We start from the raw sequence: 18895 nt of genomic DNA on the forward strand, positions 1-18895 counted from the left end.
GTAAATCGAGTTTAACACTTCAGTGAAAGCCAAAGGAAAAGGACAGTGAATTGATGTGAGCCCTGTTCTCGCAAGCGCGTGGCAGCGTGAACACCAGGGTACAGCCGGAAGACGTCAGCCGTGTGCTCTCTGGAACTCAGAAAGAGTCCACGCTCGAGTGATGGAAAAGATCTCAGGTTCAGTCAGGGCGCACTAGCAGAAACGCCAGCACGCCTGTGAGTGGCGTCGGTGATTAACGGGCCTAAAAACTCTTCCGCCTTCACTGCATACAAACATTGCTGTACAGTCTCCTTTTTGTCTTAGCAGGAATACGTCTTTAAAAATGGGAGTCTTTCTCTTTAAAAGCGTGAACAATGGCTCCTGTGACAGCCTGGTCCATTTGGACTTGACTCATAACTGCACATGTTCTGCCAGCCACCCACCTGTGCCTATTTTAGGTAATAAGTCTCATTCATCGAGCTTCACTTCTGCTCGGGCCAGCTCCTGGTGCATTTAAAGCCCATGCCATAGCGTCCCGAAAGCTCACCCGTAATGGACCATTAAGCAAACATGCATCACCATAATGGCTGGTAATCTAATACCTCGCAGTGACTTTGGTGAGCATCGTTTCTCCAGCCGTGGAATATCCAAGGTCCAATCTGACACTGTGTGCTTTTATATATATATATATATATATATATATATATATATATATATATATATATATATATATATATATATATATATATATATATATATGACGGCCCCTTTCAGGACCCAGCACATAAACCCTTTTAATGACTGCAATAAAGAGACGGGACTAAATTTAACAGGGTGAGGATGACTTTACCATAACAATCGATAAAACTGAGATCACAAAAGTAAATCTTCACTAAACACCATTATTTATTCACTTTTTTTCGATTTTTGGTTTATTACAACGCTCAAGATCATGACTAAGTTCGTAAGACACCCAAGTCCCTCCGAATTTATGCTTGAATATAATTTTCTGCCAACAGTTTCTAGTGCAGGCGCAGCTGGCGGAAAGTCGGAGGTCTACGTTTCTGGCCCGGCTGTGACGTGCTAGTGCCAGAATGAGTCACAGGTCTCCTCCTATGATGGAGGGATGTTTTGCCTTTGACCCACGAAGCTTCGGGTTCAGGTCAAACTCAAAGGCTTTGCCTCTCTTATTACCTCCAAATCCTTCTGTGCCATCCTGCACGCTGTAGGAAAGAGCATCACATCCAGGTTAGCGTTCCGGTGGCACGCGGCCTCGGATCTCTCGGAAAGCGTGCGCCCGCTCGAGCGGCCGAATAACAGACAGACTATCCTTCACCCCGTCGTTGCACGGCAGGGAAGCGCCTAATCGGGCCGCTGTCAGTGACCGGCTTCACCGGACAGCTCATAACTCTGGGCATTCTACCTCCCGCACGTCCTTCCGGTGCGTGATGAATGCCCGCTCCGCGAGCAGCGCAACAGACCCCTCCATGCCAAACTCAAACTCCACTTACGAGCATAACGGACATGGAAAGGCCATCGTCTCAGAGCTCACGCGCCCTGCAGGGTGTCCATGGGACGTCCCACCGTCTGCGATCCCACGAAGAGAAGAACCTGTTTATTTAAATATATTACACAGTTGCCCTGATTTCTGTAGAACAATAAGCTAAAGTCGAAGGCCAACAGCCTCCGCATTCCCATCCTTGAGCTGCCGCGCGCGTTCTCCGCCCTGATTAAGATCTCGACACACCGAGTGGGTTTTCATTTTTCTCCCGTTATTTGACAGAGAGCATGCTACGGAGACCTTCAGCCACACACAACTCCAGCCTCCTCCACTCATGTGGGGGCGTGCAGAGGCGATAATTATACCTCACCTCTATTTAGATGCAAAGCAGTTCATTACAGGTATAATGAGTTTGAGGATCCCATTTGCATCTGATGAAAAAACCATAAGGACACATTTTATTAGGCAATCTGAGGTGGAATGCCGTATATATTGTTTTGTGTTTGTTTGTTTTTAAGAATAGACTAGAAAAGAATAGAATAACTTTATTGTCATTGTGCGAGCACTACGAGATTAACTTTGTAGCTTCCTTGCAAGAAAGCAATGAAAAACAATAAACAGAAATGCAATAAGAAATACAATAGAGTGAGTTTGCAAGAATGGCAGTCAAGTGCAGTATTGTACACTATTCTAAAATGTTACAAAGCACTGAATATTGTATGAATATTGTACAGTGCACCAGCTTTAATGTGCTGAGTGGCATCGAAAGTATAGCAGTACAGAGCGTGGACAGAGTCAGGCTAAATAAATAACACAGCAGGACGAGCATGGGTCCCTAGACATGAGGAAGAGGGGGTGTGTGTGTGGGGGGTGTCAGACAGACTGCTGGCTGATCTGCTGGTTCAGGGCAGTTATGACTCTTGGGAAGACGCGGTTCCTTAGTCTGGAGGTGCAAGTGTAGATGGTCTTGTACCGCCTGCCTGATGGAAGACGTTCAGACAGACGACGGCGTGGCGAGTGGAGACCCTGCATAGGCTGTTTTAGCTTGCAGCTTGATATGAGAACAGGGTATGGTTATGGCTATTGGCACACATCTGTCTCATGGCAAAATTTATACAGATAAATCAGGGTTTTTTTGCAACATTTAGGCCAGGCTCAGGTACAAAGCCAGGGTAATCGTGTAAGATCACTGAAGCAAAGGGCATGTGCTTCAATGACAAAATAAATCTACAATAAATATAGTAAAAGTATTTGAGTGCTTTGCTTGGTTAAAGCAGGGATGGCTCACCTTTAAAAGTAGCATTCCCCAACAAGCACATTCCCTGTGCTGCGTTTGACCGACTTGGCATTCCTCTCTGTTCCCAAGGTTTTGAAGTTTTCCTCTGACTGTGTTTTTCTGACCTCTGCTGTTGTGCTTTCATAATTGTATGTCCTTGGTGATGGTGTGTTTTATTCTCTCTCTCCTTGGTGATGGTGTTTTTGCTTTTAGAGGTCTGTCTATTTGCTAGCAAATTCTATTTCTCTCAAGTGGGTTTCTAGTGCGGAATTGTTTTCCAAGGCTGCATTGCATTCCGGTTTTATTTATTTATTTGTTTGTTTATGTATTTTGTGTCCCTTGTTCAGGGTGCCTGTATCCTCAAAGCCTTATATTCCATGTTTTGTAATGCAGCACATGGGAGGACATTGCCTAGGAAATGCCACCTCAGCTACCAAGAGCCGGTGCAGTATGCGTTTACATTCCACCCATCTCTTTACCTCCTCCACCCGTCTGCTGGAGGCCCTGTTTGGGTTTGGTTGTGTCATTAGAAAAGGAGAGTGACGCTGGATATCAGGATGTACAACGGACAATGTCGGACTCTAAGGACAAAGAGAAATTCCAGTTACAGGCCAGTGTTCGGTGCCTTTTTCTCAGTCCCACGTCACTGGAATGAACAACTCCATCGTGGTATATCTGTCTCATACTCGTCAGCATCTACTGATGAAACCAATCAGTGCTATATCAACTGAAGTTGTTATATGATCAAACAGATTACTGGCTTGTTTGCTTCATCGTGAGTCTCTGTAGTGGCCGAATAGATGTCAGAGGACCTCCATATTACTGAATTTAGCCCTGTGTGCACTCCCTTAAACTCATTAAAGTTATGTTTCAGCAATAAATAAATACATTTACAGCCCAAAGCGCAACCAAGATTGGTGTCAGGTGGTCCGTCTGCTAGTTCACAGGAGCTGTTTTATCATCAGCAATGTGGTGAGCCTCGATTAGCCTGCTAGCCCTGCTGCAAAGATAACAAAGAGACTCTCATCGGATTACTGCATCAGGAGAAAGTGAGAAATTGTTTAAAATTCGGAGTATTTGCCGAACTGCTCTTTGAAGCACAGGACAGTGGCGAAGTGTTTGGAGACTCCTGGGTTCTTCTGAGCCCAGTTTTCTCTAGAATATGTTGCATTGTGGGCAGCAGTGCTGAAACCCGAGAGGTCGCGTATGTAAAGCTGGAGAATGCAGAGGGAAGGTCACACAGGATGAACGTACAGCCACGGTTCACTTTCTCCCCAGTTATCATCGTCACAAGACACTGATGCTCCTTGGTCGGTGAGAATGTGTCTGGGCAGAGGGTAACCCTGTCCTTCGGTCTGACACATTTTAAAAAGCCTCAGTTGTCCATAAATTTGATCACGACATCACGCAAGCAGAAGAAAGATCGAACAGGGCCGTTTGTCTAAGTGTGTGAGAAATACTAACGAGGCTTCTGCAGCAAGAGGACAACACAGTGAGAGAGAGAGAGAGAGAGAGAGAGAGAGAGAGAGAGAGAGAGAGAGAGAGAGAGAGAGAGAGAGAGAGAGAGGGAGGGAGGGAGAGAGAGAGAGAGACAGAGAGACAGAGAGAGACAGACAGAGGGGAGACAGACAGACAGACAGAGAGAGGGAGAGAGAGAGAGAGAGAGAGAGGGAGAGAGACAGAGAGAGACAGGGTGGAGACAGACAGACAGAGAGAGAGAGAGAGAGAGAGAGGGAGAGAGAGAGAGAGAGAGAGAGAGAAAGATGGATCAAGCAATGTAGTAGCTGTTGTGCGTCCTTGGCTTTGCTCTGTATGCACTGAACATGGTTTTGTAGGTCAAATTTCCCTTCACAGCATTGATCTGCTGATTGATATTAGTAACTGTTCTAATGGTGTCTGTGGAAAGTTATTAGACTGGTAGTGTGTAAAGGATTATTCTTTAAATGATGGAGCCATCCTATTACACACACACACACACACACACTTTTTAACAGCAATGTGACAAAGACGATTATTAGCAATGTGAAATTTCCGAGAGCACAGCTGGGCATGAAGTTGTGGATAAACTGGTTAAACTGGTTAAACTGGTTAAACTGAGCTGAATAAGTTGCCCGGAGGTGGGCATCTGTCACAGGCCACATCTGCGAACATGCCAGCATTCTGGAGGAACGCCAGTATGACCTGAAACCCAGTTGATAAAAGGCTGATTTGAATTTGATAACATCCCTGACGTTTTGTGGTTTTTGCCTGTTTGAGGTTTCCTGGCATGCTGTCGTCCCAAACGGGCGCAGGTGCCTGCGGTTCTGAGCACGCTGCACCCTGGGAAATGGCCCGGGCTGCGTTCTTAAACAGGCTTCTGTGGAACGTGCGAGCCAGAGCGCCGCGCACCTGTTGCCAGAGTTTTCTGGAACATTCTCTTCCAGCTTCAGCAGCTGTGTGTGTGCGCTTCCCTCTGATCTGGCGTGTAGCAGCTCGTTGCGTGAACCAAGAGGCTCCTGACACCCCCACTGTCTCCGCCCTCTCGTGATAACGCGCCTCAGCCCAAGGCCTCTGCATCCACACCGCGCTGCGGATCCAGTGGGAAGACTTCTGTGGCTCTGATCTCACGTTTATCCTGCTTTCTTTGTTGTTTCAGATGAGTTCAAAGCCTTTCTGAAGAAACTACCCACCAACCGCTTTCTGAACACCTCGTCCATCCTGAGGTTCTGGAGCTCAGACGTGGCTTTGCAGAGACGACACAGCGTGCTGGAGGCGAGCACTAAAGTGATCCTGGGTAAAGCCCAGAAGATAGTCCACAAACTCTTCACCCTCAGCAAGCGCTGTCCCAAACAGCCAAAGATCAGCCTGCCCAGAGACAGGTGATGAGCCTCTTCCTGTTTACTCTCCGTTTCCCGCCAAACGTCCTGTTTGTGCTTTAATGAGTTACGTGTTCGGTCTCTGCATTGTTTAGAACGGCATTGCCAAAAAAAAAAAGTGGTCCTAAAGAATGCAGAAAACAATTGTCATAGGTTTTGTGTCAGATAATGAAATTAAACACGGTCACACGTGTGATCCATTTCTGGCACAGGACAGCTCACCTCAGCTCAGCTCGGCTCAGGGGTTTAGAGACTGTTTCTGAATTGCCAGCAGTAGTACATTTATATTTGATTACATTTAGTTGAGTGGCACAATCACGTCCGATAAGCGAATCGTATGAAAAAGATGTGAAATCAATATGCAGAGAGAGAAACCGACTCAAATCACCACGCTGTAAAAACATCTGGACACGCACTAACCCTGACCCTAAATCACAAACTACTGAGCATGCCTGTCCCTCCCTGCTGGCTTCCACTGCCACAGCCCAGCGATGCCTGGTTCCACGACATGTGATTTACATGATGCCATCACATGTTTTACAAAGGGCTGGAGAAGTGGGGCTGAAACAGCCATTCCACGTAGTCTTCCTCGGTTTTCCGCAGCACTGGTGCACTTCATCCCAACAGCTGTGAAACTCTGCCTTAAAAGCAGGGTGTCGTAATCCCGTAGTCTCTGGGATTATGCAAAACACAGTCCTAATAGGGACAGCCTCCCCTCTTCTCCTGACTCCATTCTCCAGCTGACCAGCTGAACGGTGAAGTGACGAGGCCCTCCTGGCCTGGCTTTAGGCTGATCCCAGAACAGAATCTGAGAGGCTTCAATCAAAATTTTTTACACTGCTGTGTAAATGGAACCTTTAACTGGATCAGGCTGCTTTGGGTCTTTTTTTTTAATTATTATTGTTGTTATTGTTTTTGTTTCTTTTGTTTTGTTGTGTTTTATCTGTCAATCCATATATCAAGTACTTCACTCCAAAATAGAGGATCAGGGATCCGTGACAAACGTCATCTTCCTCAGAGCATGCATGCCGAAGACAAATGGCTCTGGATAGTATCGTTCAGCAAAGTCACTACTGAAATATTAAGTTGTTCAATAGCCATTAACATTCAGTCTTTCTGTTTTACATTTAAGGGCACGGCTTCTATCGACAAAGCATGAATTAAAAACCTTGATTGGACAGTGGTTAATGTGTTGAAGGGACATTAGCTAACGTTCACTCCTATCACCTTTATCATCGGTCTTTATAGCACTCTGACCCAGAAAATTGCATCTTTCCATAGGTGGCGTGTTGCGTGGTTCATTGAGAGCTTGACTTGGAGGCATTAGAAATTCACATTCTCAGCTGCTGTCATTTAAAGGCAATAATTTGGTACTCAGTGCTGTCAGAAACCCACTGTGCTGAGCCATCAGTGGAGATAGGCATCTGGAGCCGAAATCACGGAAAAGACGAAGAATGAGGCAGACAGAACTGGCTAGATTGAGGAGACCTTTGTGTAGTGTGGTTAGTGGCTGCACACTGTAATCAAGTACTCTCCAAGAGCGGCAGGTTGTAGTTAACATCGTCCACTGAGTGGACCTGCACTTCACCCCGTAGCCCACACCTGAGGCTGCGCTCGTTTCCAGGCGACACCCGCACGTACATCCCAGCGTCTCTCTGAATCTTAATGAAGGTGGGAGACGTCTACAGATCGGTTAATCGCACAGTTTTGGACAGATGTGTCAGTGCAGTCAAATGGAGTGTCACACATGCAGATGTTCTCTAAAGTCGGTTTGATAATGTGTGAAGATGTTCTGACAGAGTGTTTCTGGAGTGTTTTTGGCACCATCTCCGTTTCGCCTTGTTAGTGGTATTGAAGAGACAGTACTGGGCTTGCCAGCTAACAGCAGAGGACACACAGCATTCACTAAGCTGCTCTCACATTCTCAGTCCCAAGGCTCCTGACTGAGTCCCCATGAACTAAAACAGCAGCTTTTACCTGATGCCCAAATGATTGAACTGACATCAAAGGTTCTTGTGGTCCTATCTTGTGTTATATTAAGAGGCACATATGAATGAACTAAGACTCAGTCATCCAATCTCAGGCTTTAGGAGGAGAAGTCGTGTTGGTGAAACAGTGCCAAGTCCATACACGGATGGCTTTAGCTCACAAGTGTGTGGCGTGCCGCTCTCCCGGGCAGTATAGGTATGAGCGAGGCTGGCAAGCCCAGCGCATTTATCAAACCAACTGCTCACTTGCCAAATTGGTTGAAAATAACAAAAAGTAAATGGAAATAAAAGGCCACCCTCTCTTCCTCTAGCATTGGGTTCTCCTCTTCACTGGTCACTGGGGATCTTGCTTGTGATCCAGTAAAATTCCCATCAATCACTTGGCACAAGCAATGATTGCCTCAGATCGCCCTGATCAAACATTTTCCAAGGTTTTAGCTGACTTTTCATGTTATCCGATGCTCGGAGTCTGTCCCAAGGCCGCTAAAGCCAGCCAAGCGCTAACCACTGTGTTCTGTCTCTGTAGGACTATGGGGTTCTGGCTGAACCGAGTCCAGTCTCTGCTTTACTGCAATGAGCACGGGGTGCCGGGCTGGTTCTCTGAGGAGACGCGGGGTTGCGTGTGCGGGCCCGAGCCGGGCGCTGCCTGCCAGGGTGCCGTGCCATGTCAGCTGGGTGAGGCCACGCTATGCTCGTCCTGCGCCACCGACAACCTCACGCGCTGCGGGGCGTGTCAGCCCGGAAGCACACTCCACGGCAACACCTGCAGGCCCAGCGTGGCCAGTTCGCTGGACCACTACGTCAGCTTCGACTTGGACGTGCCAGACGCCGAGGCACGGCACCTGCTGCGCCGGCTGGACGGCCGTATGGAGGTGCACGCCATCTACATCAGCAATGACGTGCGCCTGGGCAGCTGGTTCAACCCAGCCTGGCGCAAACGCATGTTGCTCACACTGAAGAGCAACAAGAACAAGTCCAACCTCCTGCACATCCTCATGGGAATCTCCTTCCAGATCTGCCTGACCAAAAACAGCACGCTGGAACCCGTGCCTGCCATCTACGTCAACCCCTTCGGTGGCAGCCACTCGGAGAGCTGGTTCATGCCCGTCAACCAGCAGGACTTCCCCGACTGGGAGAGAACTAGACTGGACTCATCTCTGCAGTGCTACAACTGGACGCTGACGCTGGGTGGCAGGTGGAAGTCCTTCTTTGAGACGGTGCACGTGTACCTGCGCAGCCGCATCATGACCGACGACCCCGCCGCCAACGAGACGCTCTTCTATGAGCCGCTGGACCTGGATGACCGCTCGGCCAACCTAGGCTACATGAAGATCAACAGCTTGAAGGTGTTCGGCTACAGCATACACTTTAACGCCGAGGGCATGAAAGACCTGATCCTGCAGCTGGACTACCCTTACACACAGGGCACGCAGGACACACAGGACGCTGCCTTCCTGGTGCTGTTGGAGATGCGGGACCGCGTAAACCGGCTCTCGCCACCTGCCGCCCAGCCGCTGGATCTCTTCTCCTGCCTACTCCGACACCGGCTCAAGCTGTCGGCCAGCGAGGTGGCGCGCGTCCGCGACTCCCTGCACGGCTTCGCCGCCAAGCTGCCGGGCTCCTCCGAGCCCGAGCTCGGCCAGCTGTGCAGCTAGTTCGAGACCTTCCTCTCCCGGCGAACACCCGTACGCTGGTACGAACGTGAACAATGGAAGATGGATGGAGGGCTGTTCGGAGAATAGATGTACATGTTATTTGTGTGGGAGTGGGCCTGTTTCTTTTGCAAAGCCTGACGCTTCTGGTCAACAAAAATTAAACAAGCAGTAAGGCGTGATTGGCAGGTGAACACAGAGTGTGCACATGCATCTGGATCTGGCACAGACTGCATGGCGCCATGCTTTGGGACGGAGCTTAAAGAGAGAGAACTGTCTCCTAGCCCATTCTGCCGGACGTCCCAAAAACTTTCCAAAAACGGTTCACTTCTCTGCTGTTCCTCATGTTCTGGAAATGGGTGGGTATTCTTTGGTGATGTCATCGTTCAATCTGAAAAGGGCCTAGTAGATAAGGGCTCCGTTCCGATAAGTCTGTTACCAGAGAAAGGGTGTCACATAGTGATATCAGTCAATGCAGAGGGTTGCCGTGCTTCTGAACATTATCTGGAATTCTAAACCTTTTACTGACAGGCATATATTGGAATGGAGATACCCTTAACAGAATCTTTGCATTCAGAAATCTGACTAACCCCAAAGGAAAACAACTGAATGGTGAAAGTCTGTTTTTCAATGTTCAATTTTTTGAGATGTTGATCTTAAGATAACACTCATTGTTTTGATGAAATATTGTGAGCAGCTTTGTAAATATCGCTCTGTTATCAGTTCTCATTCAGGCTGGAAACACTGCACATCGCTTCTTGGTTAGAAATGGTTAAACCTTCTTCTCAATTTGTACTTTTTTCCCCCAAGTGCAAAGACCAAAAACATTTCTTACTCAACAAAACCAATGATCTATATGCCTTATAAAGTGGAGTCTATGTTCGGATATCAAAGCACACTTGGACCGCTGTGTTTCTTTCTCTCAAAAACCTTTTGCTCCTTTTGCATCAGTTCTGGTTCTTTTTTCCTTTCTTTCTTAGTTCTAACTTTAATTACAGTGACTACTAATCTGTAAAACTCTAATTTAAAATGGACTTACTCTATAAGGAATAATATGTCTGTTCTGTACAAATACAAGAAGAACCATTCGAAAACCTCTTTTAATATCTGCGTCATAATAATACCACATTTGCTCGTGTACTAATCCACTTTAACGGCAGTCAGTGACTCATAATGTTCAGCTGAGAGCGTTCGAGTAGCTGTGAGGTGGGAAGAAATTGTCCACTCTTGGCTCTGGACTCCTGAGCGCAAGGCCTTTAGAGATGCTTTATGTCAGTTCGCATTATAATTCAGAATTCGTCACATGCGTGTTGCAGACATACCGGTTGGGAACTGAACACTGCTCATGTGAAGGGAATGATCTCTTTGCAAATATAAGTTGCAAGCCCTTAACACAATATCCATCTGCGGAACATGTAATAGTTATATCTTCTCTCAACAGAAAGAAACAGGTTAATTTTTAATTTTGGCCGAAACAACCCTAACAGATAATCCAGGACCCTTACACATAGGTGAAGGCCTTTATGGATATTCCAGGGTACTTGTACGTCATCAAGCGACCTTGCGGATAATCCAGTGCCCTTATGGGTAGTCCAGGGCCCTCCTGGACATTCTCCCTGTAGCCTTGTTTATGCCTGTGCGCAAAACAACTAGTTTTATACTCAGATAAGAAATGTTCTTGCCATATAAATGTGGGGACATGGTTGAGAAAGCTGACACCACCAGTCATGTTGTGTGTACTCAGTGGGCAGCGCAGCTAGTGGGGGGAAAGTTTTTTTGGGTGAAGTTCATAAATATGGATTGTCTACTGTAATCATATGGGAATCAATTCCTTCATTTAACTCTCAAGCTGCAGAAGAACGACTGATCAGATACGGAGACCATCCTGGAGAGAACACAGCAAACAGTGCAGTGTTCATTCTTCCTGGTGGTTGTATTAACAAGGGTACAAGTGCATGTCCGTGGTAGGCTTTGAGATATAAGAAAATCAGTTCTATTTCAACAGATTTGGTTTCTTTATTGCCTCTCACTGCTGAAAAACAATCTTATGTATTTAACCCATATGTAACATAGAGGATGAGCCACACAACCACCCAGCCGTTATCAAAAGACTGATTTGCATTGGCGATAAAGAAAACTGCTGTAACATGACATTCGTGCAACCTTACTATGTGAATTAATCTGATGCATAACCTTTTCAATTTTATAATCTGCTCTTAAAACATGTTAATTACAATTTATTTTTAAACAGTGGTGCCATCTTTAATAATACTCCTCAGAGTTTATTTCACACCTTCAGTTTTCATCTGTCACACACAACCTGTTTTCATGCCAACTCTCATCTCCAAAATGCCAGTGTGTCTCTTACAGCCCTAGAAAAGTTCAAACATCAGTTTCCTTCGCCACCATAAATTGTTTACAAGAAAGGTCATCCCGTTTACTGCAGGCTACAGCTTCTGCAGGGAGACATGCAGGTTAAGATTGGCATCAATACTGCTGCCGACTTTGGTCTAGTTCTTAAGTGAACTTGCTGCCTAAATGCAGCCATTTTATTAGAGTTACATGGGTGTAACTCTCCAAGCACAGAAGAAAGCAATCCACTCTTCTGACAGACAGCAGTCCTCTCTTCTGACAGAAAAGTGCTCCTCTTTCTTGGCAGAAAGTGGTCCCCTCTCTTCCGAGAGGCAATGGTGCCCCCTTCCAACAGAACGTGGCCCGCTCTTTTGATAGAAAGTGGTCCCCCCTTCCAACAGAAATCAGTCCCCTCTTCTGACAGAAAGTGGCCCCCTCTTCCAACTGATATCAGCTCCCTCTCCCAACCGGAATTCCGGGGCAGCACACAAGCTTCTGCAATCAGAGATCCATCAGTAGCATTGTCAGGGAGGAGCCGGAAGTCGAGCTGGGAATTCCGACTGGAAGCAAGCCTTGTTTACATCCATATTCATTAGGCTGGAGTTTAGGTTTTGTGGTAGAATTCAGTCAACAAGGTTCCAACTGAAAATCATGGTTTTCTGAGACTTAGTCCACAGCCTCATTTCTTAGATGGTGTGCACCTGGTAGTCAATCATGCTACCCTGATAACTGGTACTGTCAGACTGAGGTACAGTAGCTCCCCTTATAACTAGTATTGTCAGACTTGGGTACAGTAGTTCAGACTGCACAAGTTGCAGTGAAGTTACCATCCGAACCCAGACAGGTGGTGCACTACAGGTAGAGGTAGAGAGATGAGGTCATTGCACCGGCTTCGGTGATGCTGTTTGTCGATACAATAAGAGGGATGTAGTCTTTATCTTGTGTGGCTAGTCCAGCGCTGGCCTGCTGTAGCTCTCCTCCAACTCAGCAGACTCACAGTGTGAATCGCTTCTTTACATGCCGCGTGAAATGTCATATACTAGGGTTTATTCACAAGGGCCATTTTGCTTTGTTTTGTCCTTTTTAACGTAGATTGTGACTCACTTTCGAGAAAATGAAGAGTCACAGTGAGGAGCTGATTACCCCCTCCACGACACGTCCCGCATTAATCCAACAGAGCTCGGTAAACATCGGGACTTGATATGGTGGTCACAAGGTTTCTACTGCTGAAGTATCTGAACCCCACGATTACAGCAGTTTGTGGTTTCCAGTCAATTTCGCATCATATTTTTGCTCCACAGTGCCACTTCACACATCAGACATTTTCCATTTTCTAGCAAGCATGACATGGCTATACATGCAACAGTGACATAAATGATAAACAGAGTGCACCTAACCAGGCTTGGGCATGTATGGGGTCATGTTTCCAAACTGCCTTCCACCCGTGTGCACTGTCAGACTGGGACATCATACATCACCTCTGAGAAACGTGGAAAACAGGCATCGGTACCCAGAACCAAAGTGCATGAATTTGTTTGAAAGGCAGCACAGGTCGACTGAGGGCCATCAGCATTCACTCCTTTTAGGGTCTGTTTGCTGATATAAATTTGGTTCATGAGTTTTCAACCATGTACTGTAGGCCATGCAGACACCTGATACTGGCAGAGTGGTCATGAAAGGAAACACTGAACTTTATTCTTTTACTGTTTGAACAAGCTCATTTGTTTCTCTTGGTGTTTTAACAAGATGTAAATGTTCTTAAATAATAAAAAAGTGACAAATCTTTCCCCCTACGATATCTGTAAATAAATATACTTTAATGGATGTGTTGAACAATCTTTACATCATTTATCAACATTTTATTTAATCTTGGTCTGAAACAAAGGAAACATTTTATTCAGAGTAATCCTGGCTCTTGTTTCTATCTGAGTTTCCTAAAGACCCTTTTTACTTGTGAATCACGCTGTTGGAGCTCTGAACTGTTGGAATTATTTATCATTTCTCTATGATGTATGTTGACAAATGTGTCCACTTTGGCCTTTTAACTAATGTGCGTCACATTCCTGGCAGCAGCCCGGGGAAATGCAAACCAACGATCTCCCGCCTGTCTCGCAGGACGGGCAAACCCTCCACGAAAAAGTCACGCAAAGCAAAAGGAGGAATGCCAACAAAAGCATATTTCAGAGACGCCACAGACTATATAAATGGTCTGAATTGGTTTATTTGTTCCTTATAAAGATCCTTTTTTTAAAGTGATTAAAAGGTCAACTGTAGGAGAGAAAAAAAAGCACAAGATTCTAGCAAACTAGCGTTCTTTGCTCCAGCAGAGATGTGCGGATCGATAAAGTGACTGCAGGCAGACAGGCAGACAGGTAGCTGCACTGCTGAAGGACGTCGGCAGAGGGAGGGGAGAGGCGATGCAAGCTGACAGCCAGCTTTAATGAATCGTCATTATTTCTCCAAAGGAAGCTGGCGCATCGAGTTGGGGGGGGGGGGGTGGCAGGATGCAACAAATCTGTTTCCTGCTTGAGAAAATAAGACATGATTGGTTATCGGGGCTGAACGGTGCTCTGGAAAAGACAGACGTACGGGAGGAGAAAGGGAGTAATCAGGATGATTGATATCCAGCTGAATCTGACTGAAGCGAAGTCATTTTTATCCCTGATCATCTGACACCTTCAAGTGATTAAAAAGGCTGCGTTCTGGTTCACGTTGCCGTCAAGAAGGACCTGACGGTTGCTCATCGCACATGAACAAATGAGGCTTTCTGTAACATGCAAGACTGCTTTATCCTTTACCCTCTGTAAACAAATCCATGTGCATGATAAGGAGAACAAAAACTAACTGAGTTGGGATGTCCCAAGGGCTGTGGACAGCGGGGAACATACATCGACTCATCCCGCCCCACAAAGGCAGGTGTTGAAGGCTACGGAGGCAGGAGAGGATAAGAAGCATGAGACACAGGGCTCCTTAATAGATCAGAGCTAATTTGAAGCTGGAAAGCGTTAAAAGAAAAATGGAGAATTCCCTCTCTGTGCGTGAGGCCCCAGCGTGTGTGAAAAGGTTTCATTCTTACGGGTCTTGTATGTCTGCTACAGCATGAGAACAGAGACATGTTTAATTAGCTGCTACATGAGGGTGGTGTAGAGGAGATAGGGACTGAGGGCTATGGGACCTCAGCTCCTAAATCTCAGACATGCAGGTCTGTTAAACCTGATAAAAGCACCTCAGGCAAACTTAGTGTTTAGGAAACGTACACACAAACATATCTGCTGGTGCTGTCGGACCAGTAAGAGGAGACGGAGGAAGAAGCAAAGGCGTCTGTTCTGGACTGTCCCTGAGCAATCCATCTCCCAGATCGTGAAAACACTTCATTGCTTTCACATACTGACAGGATGGGATGTGTCTAATCCTGGAGGTCGCCCAGAGGAGCAGTGGCACCCAGAACCAGGTCACGCCACGGACCCCTTCCCTGTGTATTCCCAGCTCACCAGGAGGACGACCAATGGTGCGGCCCACTGACGCAGATTTGGGCGTACACGTTGGAGCGTGCCGGCGAGCGTGCCATAGTCTTTAGGGAACTACAGACACAGATAAAGGTTGACCGTCTCAGAGCCGACTTCCATTCTTGCAGTGCGCCAACGCCAAAATGACACCTGACAATGCAGGCAGAGGACCCATTCCTCAGAGGAACCCTGCAGCTTCCGTGACTCCGGTGTCGCCTGGAGAAACGCGTGCGAAGACTACAGATAAGGCTCCCTCTCCGTCTGAAGGAATTTATAAAAAGGTGAAAAACGGGTTTTAAAAAAAACTGTCAAGCCTTGCAGATAAAGAACACATGTTCCCGAAGGGTCAGTGACACATCCAAGTCTTACAGAGAGCAAACCAACATTGTAAATGCAGTTAATGACCCTTGACAGAGAAAGAACACTTCCCCAGACCAAGGTCCCTGGAGGTCTGTGCTTAGAGAGCGATTGTGCAATGCATCAAGTTTAATTAGTTTATTATATTAATGCTTTTTCGGGGGTTTAAGTGCGTAGAGTTTTTGCTGTGAATTTGCAGTTTTATTTGGAAGAGACCGTCATTCCCACCACAACATGATGAATCACTGATCTAAAACTAAGCAAAAGGCAACCATAGAAATGGCTGGACATCTTTTCAAATGTCACTCAGCTTTGTTTTCACCTCCTGGTAAACACTGCCTGTTTTCTTGCGGAGGGCAGCAGATCTCTGGGATATAGTGAGAGCGCGGAGCTCGGAGCCGAACGTGAGCCCTGCCCACACGGCACACAGACGTCGCGGCGCGCTCTGCAAGTCTCCCAGCACCACTCATGACCCCTGCCCTGGCAGTCTGCCCTTTTCCCAACTCCTCTTTGATTCCTGTTTCTCCTGCTCTGCCTATTTCAGAGGGCCCCAAGCCTCCTCCCTCCCGGTTAATATTCTCCACACTGCTTCCCTCCAAAGTATCAGGACATAAAAAGGCTCAGGCGCCTGCTCTCAGACCAGCTCTCTCCTACCCGCCACGGCCAGAGAGGGAGAAAAAAATAAACATATTCCCTAACGAATGAATGTGCCTGCAGTCACATTTAATGGGAATAATTAATTAATGTGCACCTGTTACTGGGTGGTAAGCACTCCAGAGGGCTGTCTTATATATGCATTACTGCCTTGTATATATCGGCAGCCATGTACCCTGGTGCGGTTCTTTTATTAACGTGAGCCAAGAGCAAAACAATAATGACAAGTGAAATTTCAGAATGTGAGTTGTGTAGATCTTTTCAGGCTGACTTAATAGAAGTCGCCATAAAACCGCATAATACACCGGGCATTCACTCATCTGCTAGCCAGGAGGGGGGCCATTGACATCTAAGAGGTGATATAGCGTTTGGAATGAAGACCACTGGTAGCAGCGTTGGTGTCAGTGACAATATTGCAAATGAGGTTAGCCTAACGCCTGTTCATTTGGGTTGCGAGACGGGTTCCGTTTAACTCATCATTCAGTTCCCAGTGTTGACAAAAAATCTGGCCTCTGCGATAAAAGGCTCGACGGTGAAGCGAGGGTCCCCGGGGGACAGTGCTCATGTTTATATATATTACATCACGATGGGCAGTAGGTGAAGCAAACACACTACGGTAATGCATCTCCGACCAAGAAAAAACATGCCACATTTAAATCTGCGTCGGGGTCTTGGGCCACAAGGTCCGGCACAACTTTAGCCCCTACAGAGAAATGAGCGCAGGGTGTAGCTTTACGGACATAAAAACGCAGCCCGCTGTGTTCAGCCTCCTTGGTGGCATCATTCATGTACAAACTGAATAATGGTGGCCCTAAACAAGCCAGTTCCATACTCCTTTATGTCCAGGAACAAAATAAAATTTTTATTACACAAGAAAGCTTTCAAGTTGTGGCAAAAATTACCCAGGGAGCTTCTGTATTATCCTCGGACAACTGTAGCGCATGAAATACTGTTCACGAGCAACAGACCACAGACGTGTTACATCAGCTGGTATAATTACAGCAGGGGATGGTTGGCCTACATTTCTTCCTGGAATTATGAGTTTGAGTTACAGCACATTTTTATCCAGTACACCTCCTTTAAGCCACTCATTGTAAGATTTAAGATCAGGCCTTCTCAAACTCTAATTAAATGCATTAAACAGAGGGAGAGAGTTTTCCTGTGAGCCTGACAAAGATTCCGTGATGTATGTGTGCTCAATCAACAGGTAATTAATACTTAATGGACTGGAATCCAGCTAGAGTGCACATTATATGCAGCGCTCCCGTGAGTTAGCACGAGAGAGGGGGCATTCTTCCCCCTGCCGCCCTGACCTTTGGCCTCTCTCTGCTTCCGCTGGCTCTTTTTGTGTCTGCCTCTGCAGAGAGTGAGAATGAGAGATTGTGGTATTCCAGGTGAATGCATGAGAGTATTGTGTCCCATCTCTCTGGAGATCAGATTAAAGAGTGATTCTGGGTGCTGTGGCAGCTCATCGTCACGGCGTAGGGTCAGAGAGGGCTGTCTGGGAACAGGAAGGATAAATAAAGTACATGGGAGAAAGGGGAGATTGTGGACTGCAGTTTGCACACAGTCATGTTAAAAGGTGAAAAATATGTTTGCATTCTTGGAATTTCAGTACAATTAGAAATGTTGGATATGACCATATGACAAACCAAGGCCAGGAGCAAGGAATGTGACCACTCAAAGTGGAAAACGGAGGGGGCGAATGGACGGCAACGGGAATATCTACCCCAGGAGAGGCAGGAGCCTGCAGGAAGAAGCAGACTACAGGTATGAACCAAAATGCTACCGATGCACTCAAAAAGCCAGTATAGATCAGGCACATGCATACAAGTCATAAAACAAGACCGGAAGATTTTTGGTCCCCAAAAAAAATGTTTGAACTAAAGCAGCAAAAAAAAAGAAAGAAGACGGACTGATATCAAAAAACAGAAGAAATGAAAAAAGTTGCTGTGTCAGCTTAGTTTATCCTGAAGCTGCAGGAAGTTTGACAGATGCAGCTCAAACCTGCAGGAAAAAGAACAGCACAGTGAACTGAATGCCAACACGTGCTGATTAAAAAGAGAGAGACAGCCCACAGAGGAAAGGAAGTGTGTGTGTGGGTGTGTGTGTCCCTGTGATTCAGCATACATAACACACTGCCAGTCAAAAGTTCTGAGTCCCCCAGCTGAGAACTGTCAGCTTCCTCACAGATGACATTACATGTCCGGCTCGTTCTCCAGTGTTTACAGAAAACCGTCATGCTATGTGCTAAACAAGATGATTTAACCTAGAAATCTTTTTGAATTCAGCGTGTACCTTAAGCCTAAAAAAACTGATACAAGTTTAATGAGCGGTGATATAAATGGAAGGACGAGGAAGAAGAATGTGACCACCACAAAAAGACTTGAGCCCAGAAACACGTGGTTTTGCATCAGCTTTTTTTTGATCGTGGAGATTGAGCACTTCATCGGGTTCTCAGAGAGAAAGAGATTTGCCCCGCGAACACGGAAGCTACAGAGCGCAGGAGCTAAAAGAGACTAGGATTTGTTAACGTACGCTAAACCCACTGAGCCTGCTATCAGGAATCCCAAAGGTAAGGTTACAGAACAGCTTTGATGCCACTAAAAACCATTCAGGTTGCAGTCAGAGAATCTGATCACAGTGAAGTATTTATTGTGTTTAAAAGGTACCCATTAATGCTTGCACACAAGTTTCAGGTAAGTTTTAGATTGCTTTGTCAAATGTATATGTGGAGTATGTGAGAAAAGCATCATGATTATGATCTTGGCATAA

General features: G+C 46.4%; 1 protein-coding gene across 2 annotated transcripts in view; it reads left to right on the forward strand.

Moving 5' to 3' along the window:
- brinp2 (bone morphogenetic protein/retinoic acid inducible neural-specific 2) overlaps positions 1-13427 on the forward strand; it is an 88580-nt gene extending 75153 nt beyond the window's left edge. The window contains exons 6-7 of one of the 2 annotated variants that reach the window (XM_081703499.1): positions 5392-5614; positions 8126-13427. In XM_081703499.1, the coding sequence (XP_081559625.1) occupies positions 5392-5614; positions 8126-9254 (1352 nt within the window). In that variant the 3' untranslated portion in view covers positions 9255-13427. The remainder of the gene's footprint in view (positions 1-5391; positions 5615-8125) is intronic. The other variant, XM_027011356.3, reaches the window with a different exon arrangement.
- Positions 13428-18895: the final 5468 nt, after the last annotated feature.

Source organism: Electrophorus electricus, chromosome 20 (assembly GCF_041902795.1).
Source record: "Electrophorus electricus isolate QZ-2024a chromosome 20, ASM4190279v1, whole genome shotgun sequence".
Taxonomy (NCBI): domain Eukaryota; kingdom Metazoa; phylum Chordata; class Actinopteri; order Gymnotiformes; family Gymnotidae; genus Electrophorus; species Electrophorus electricus.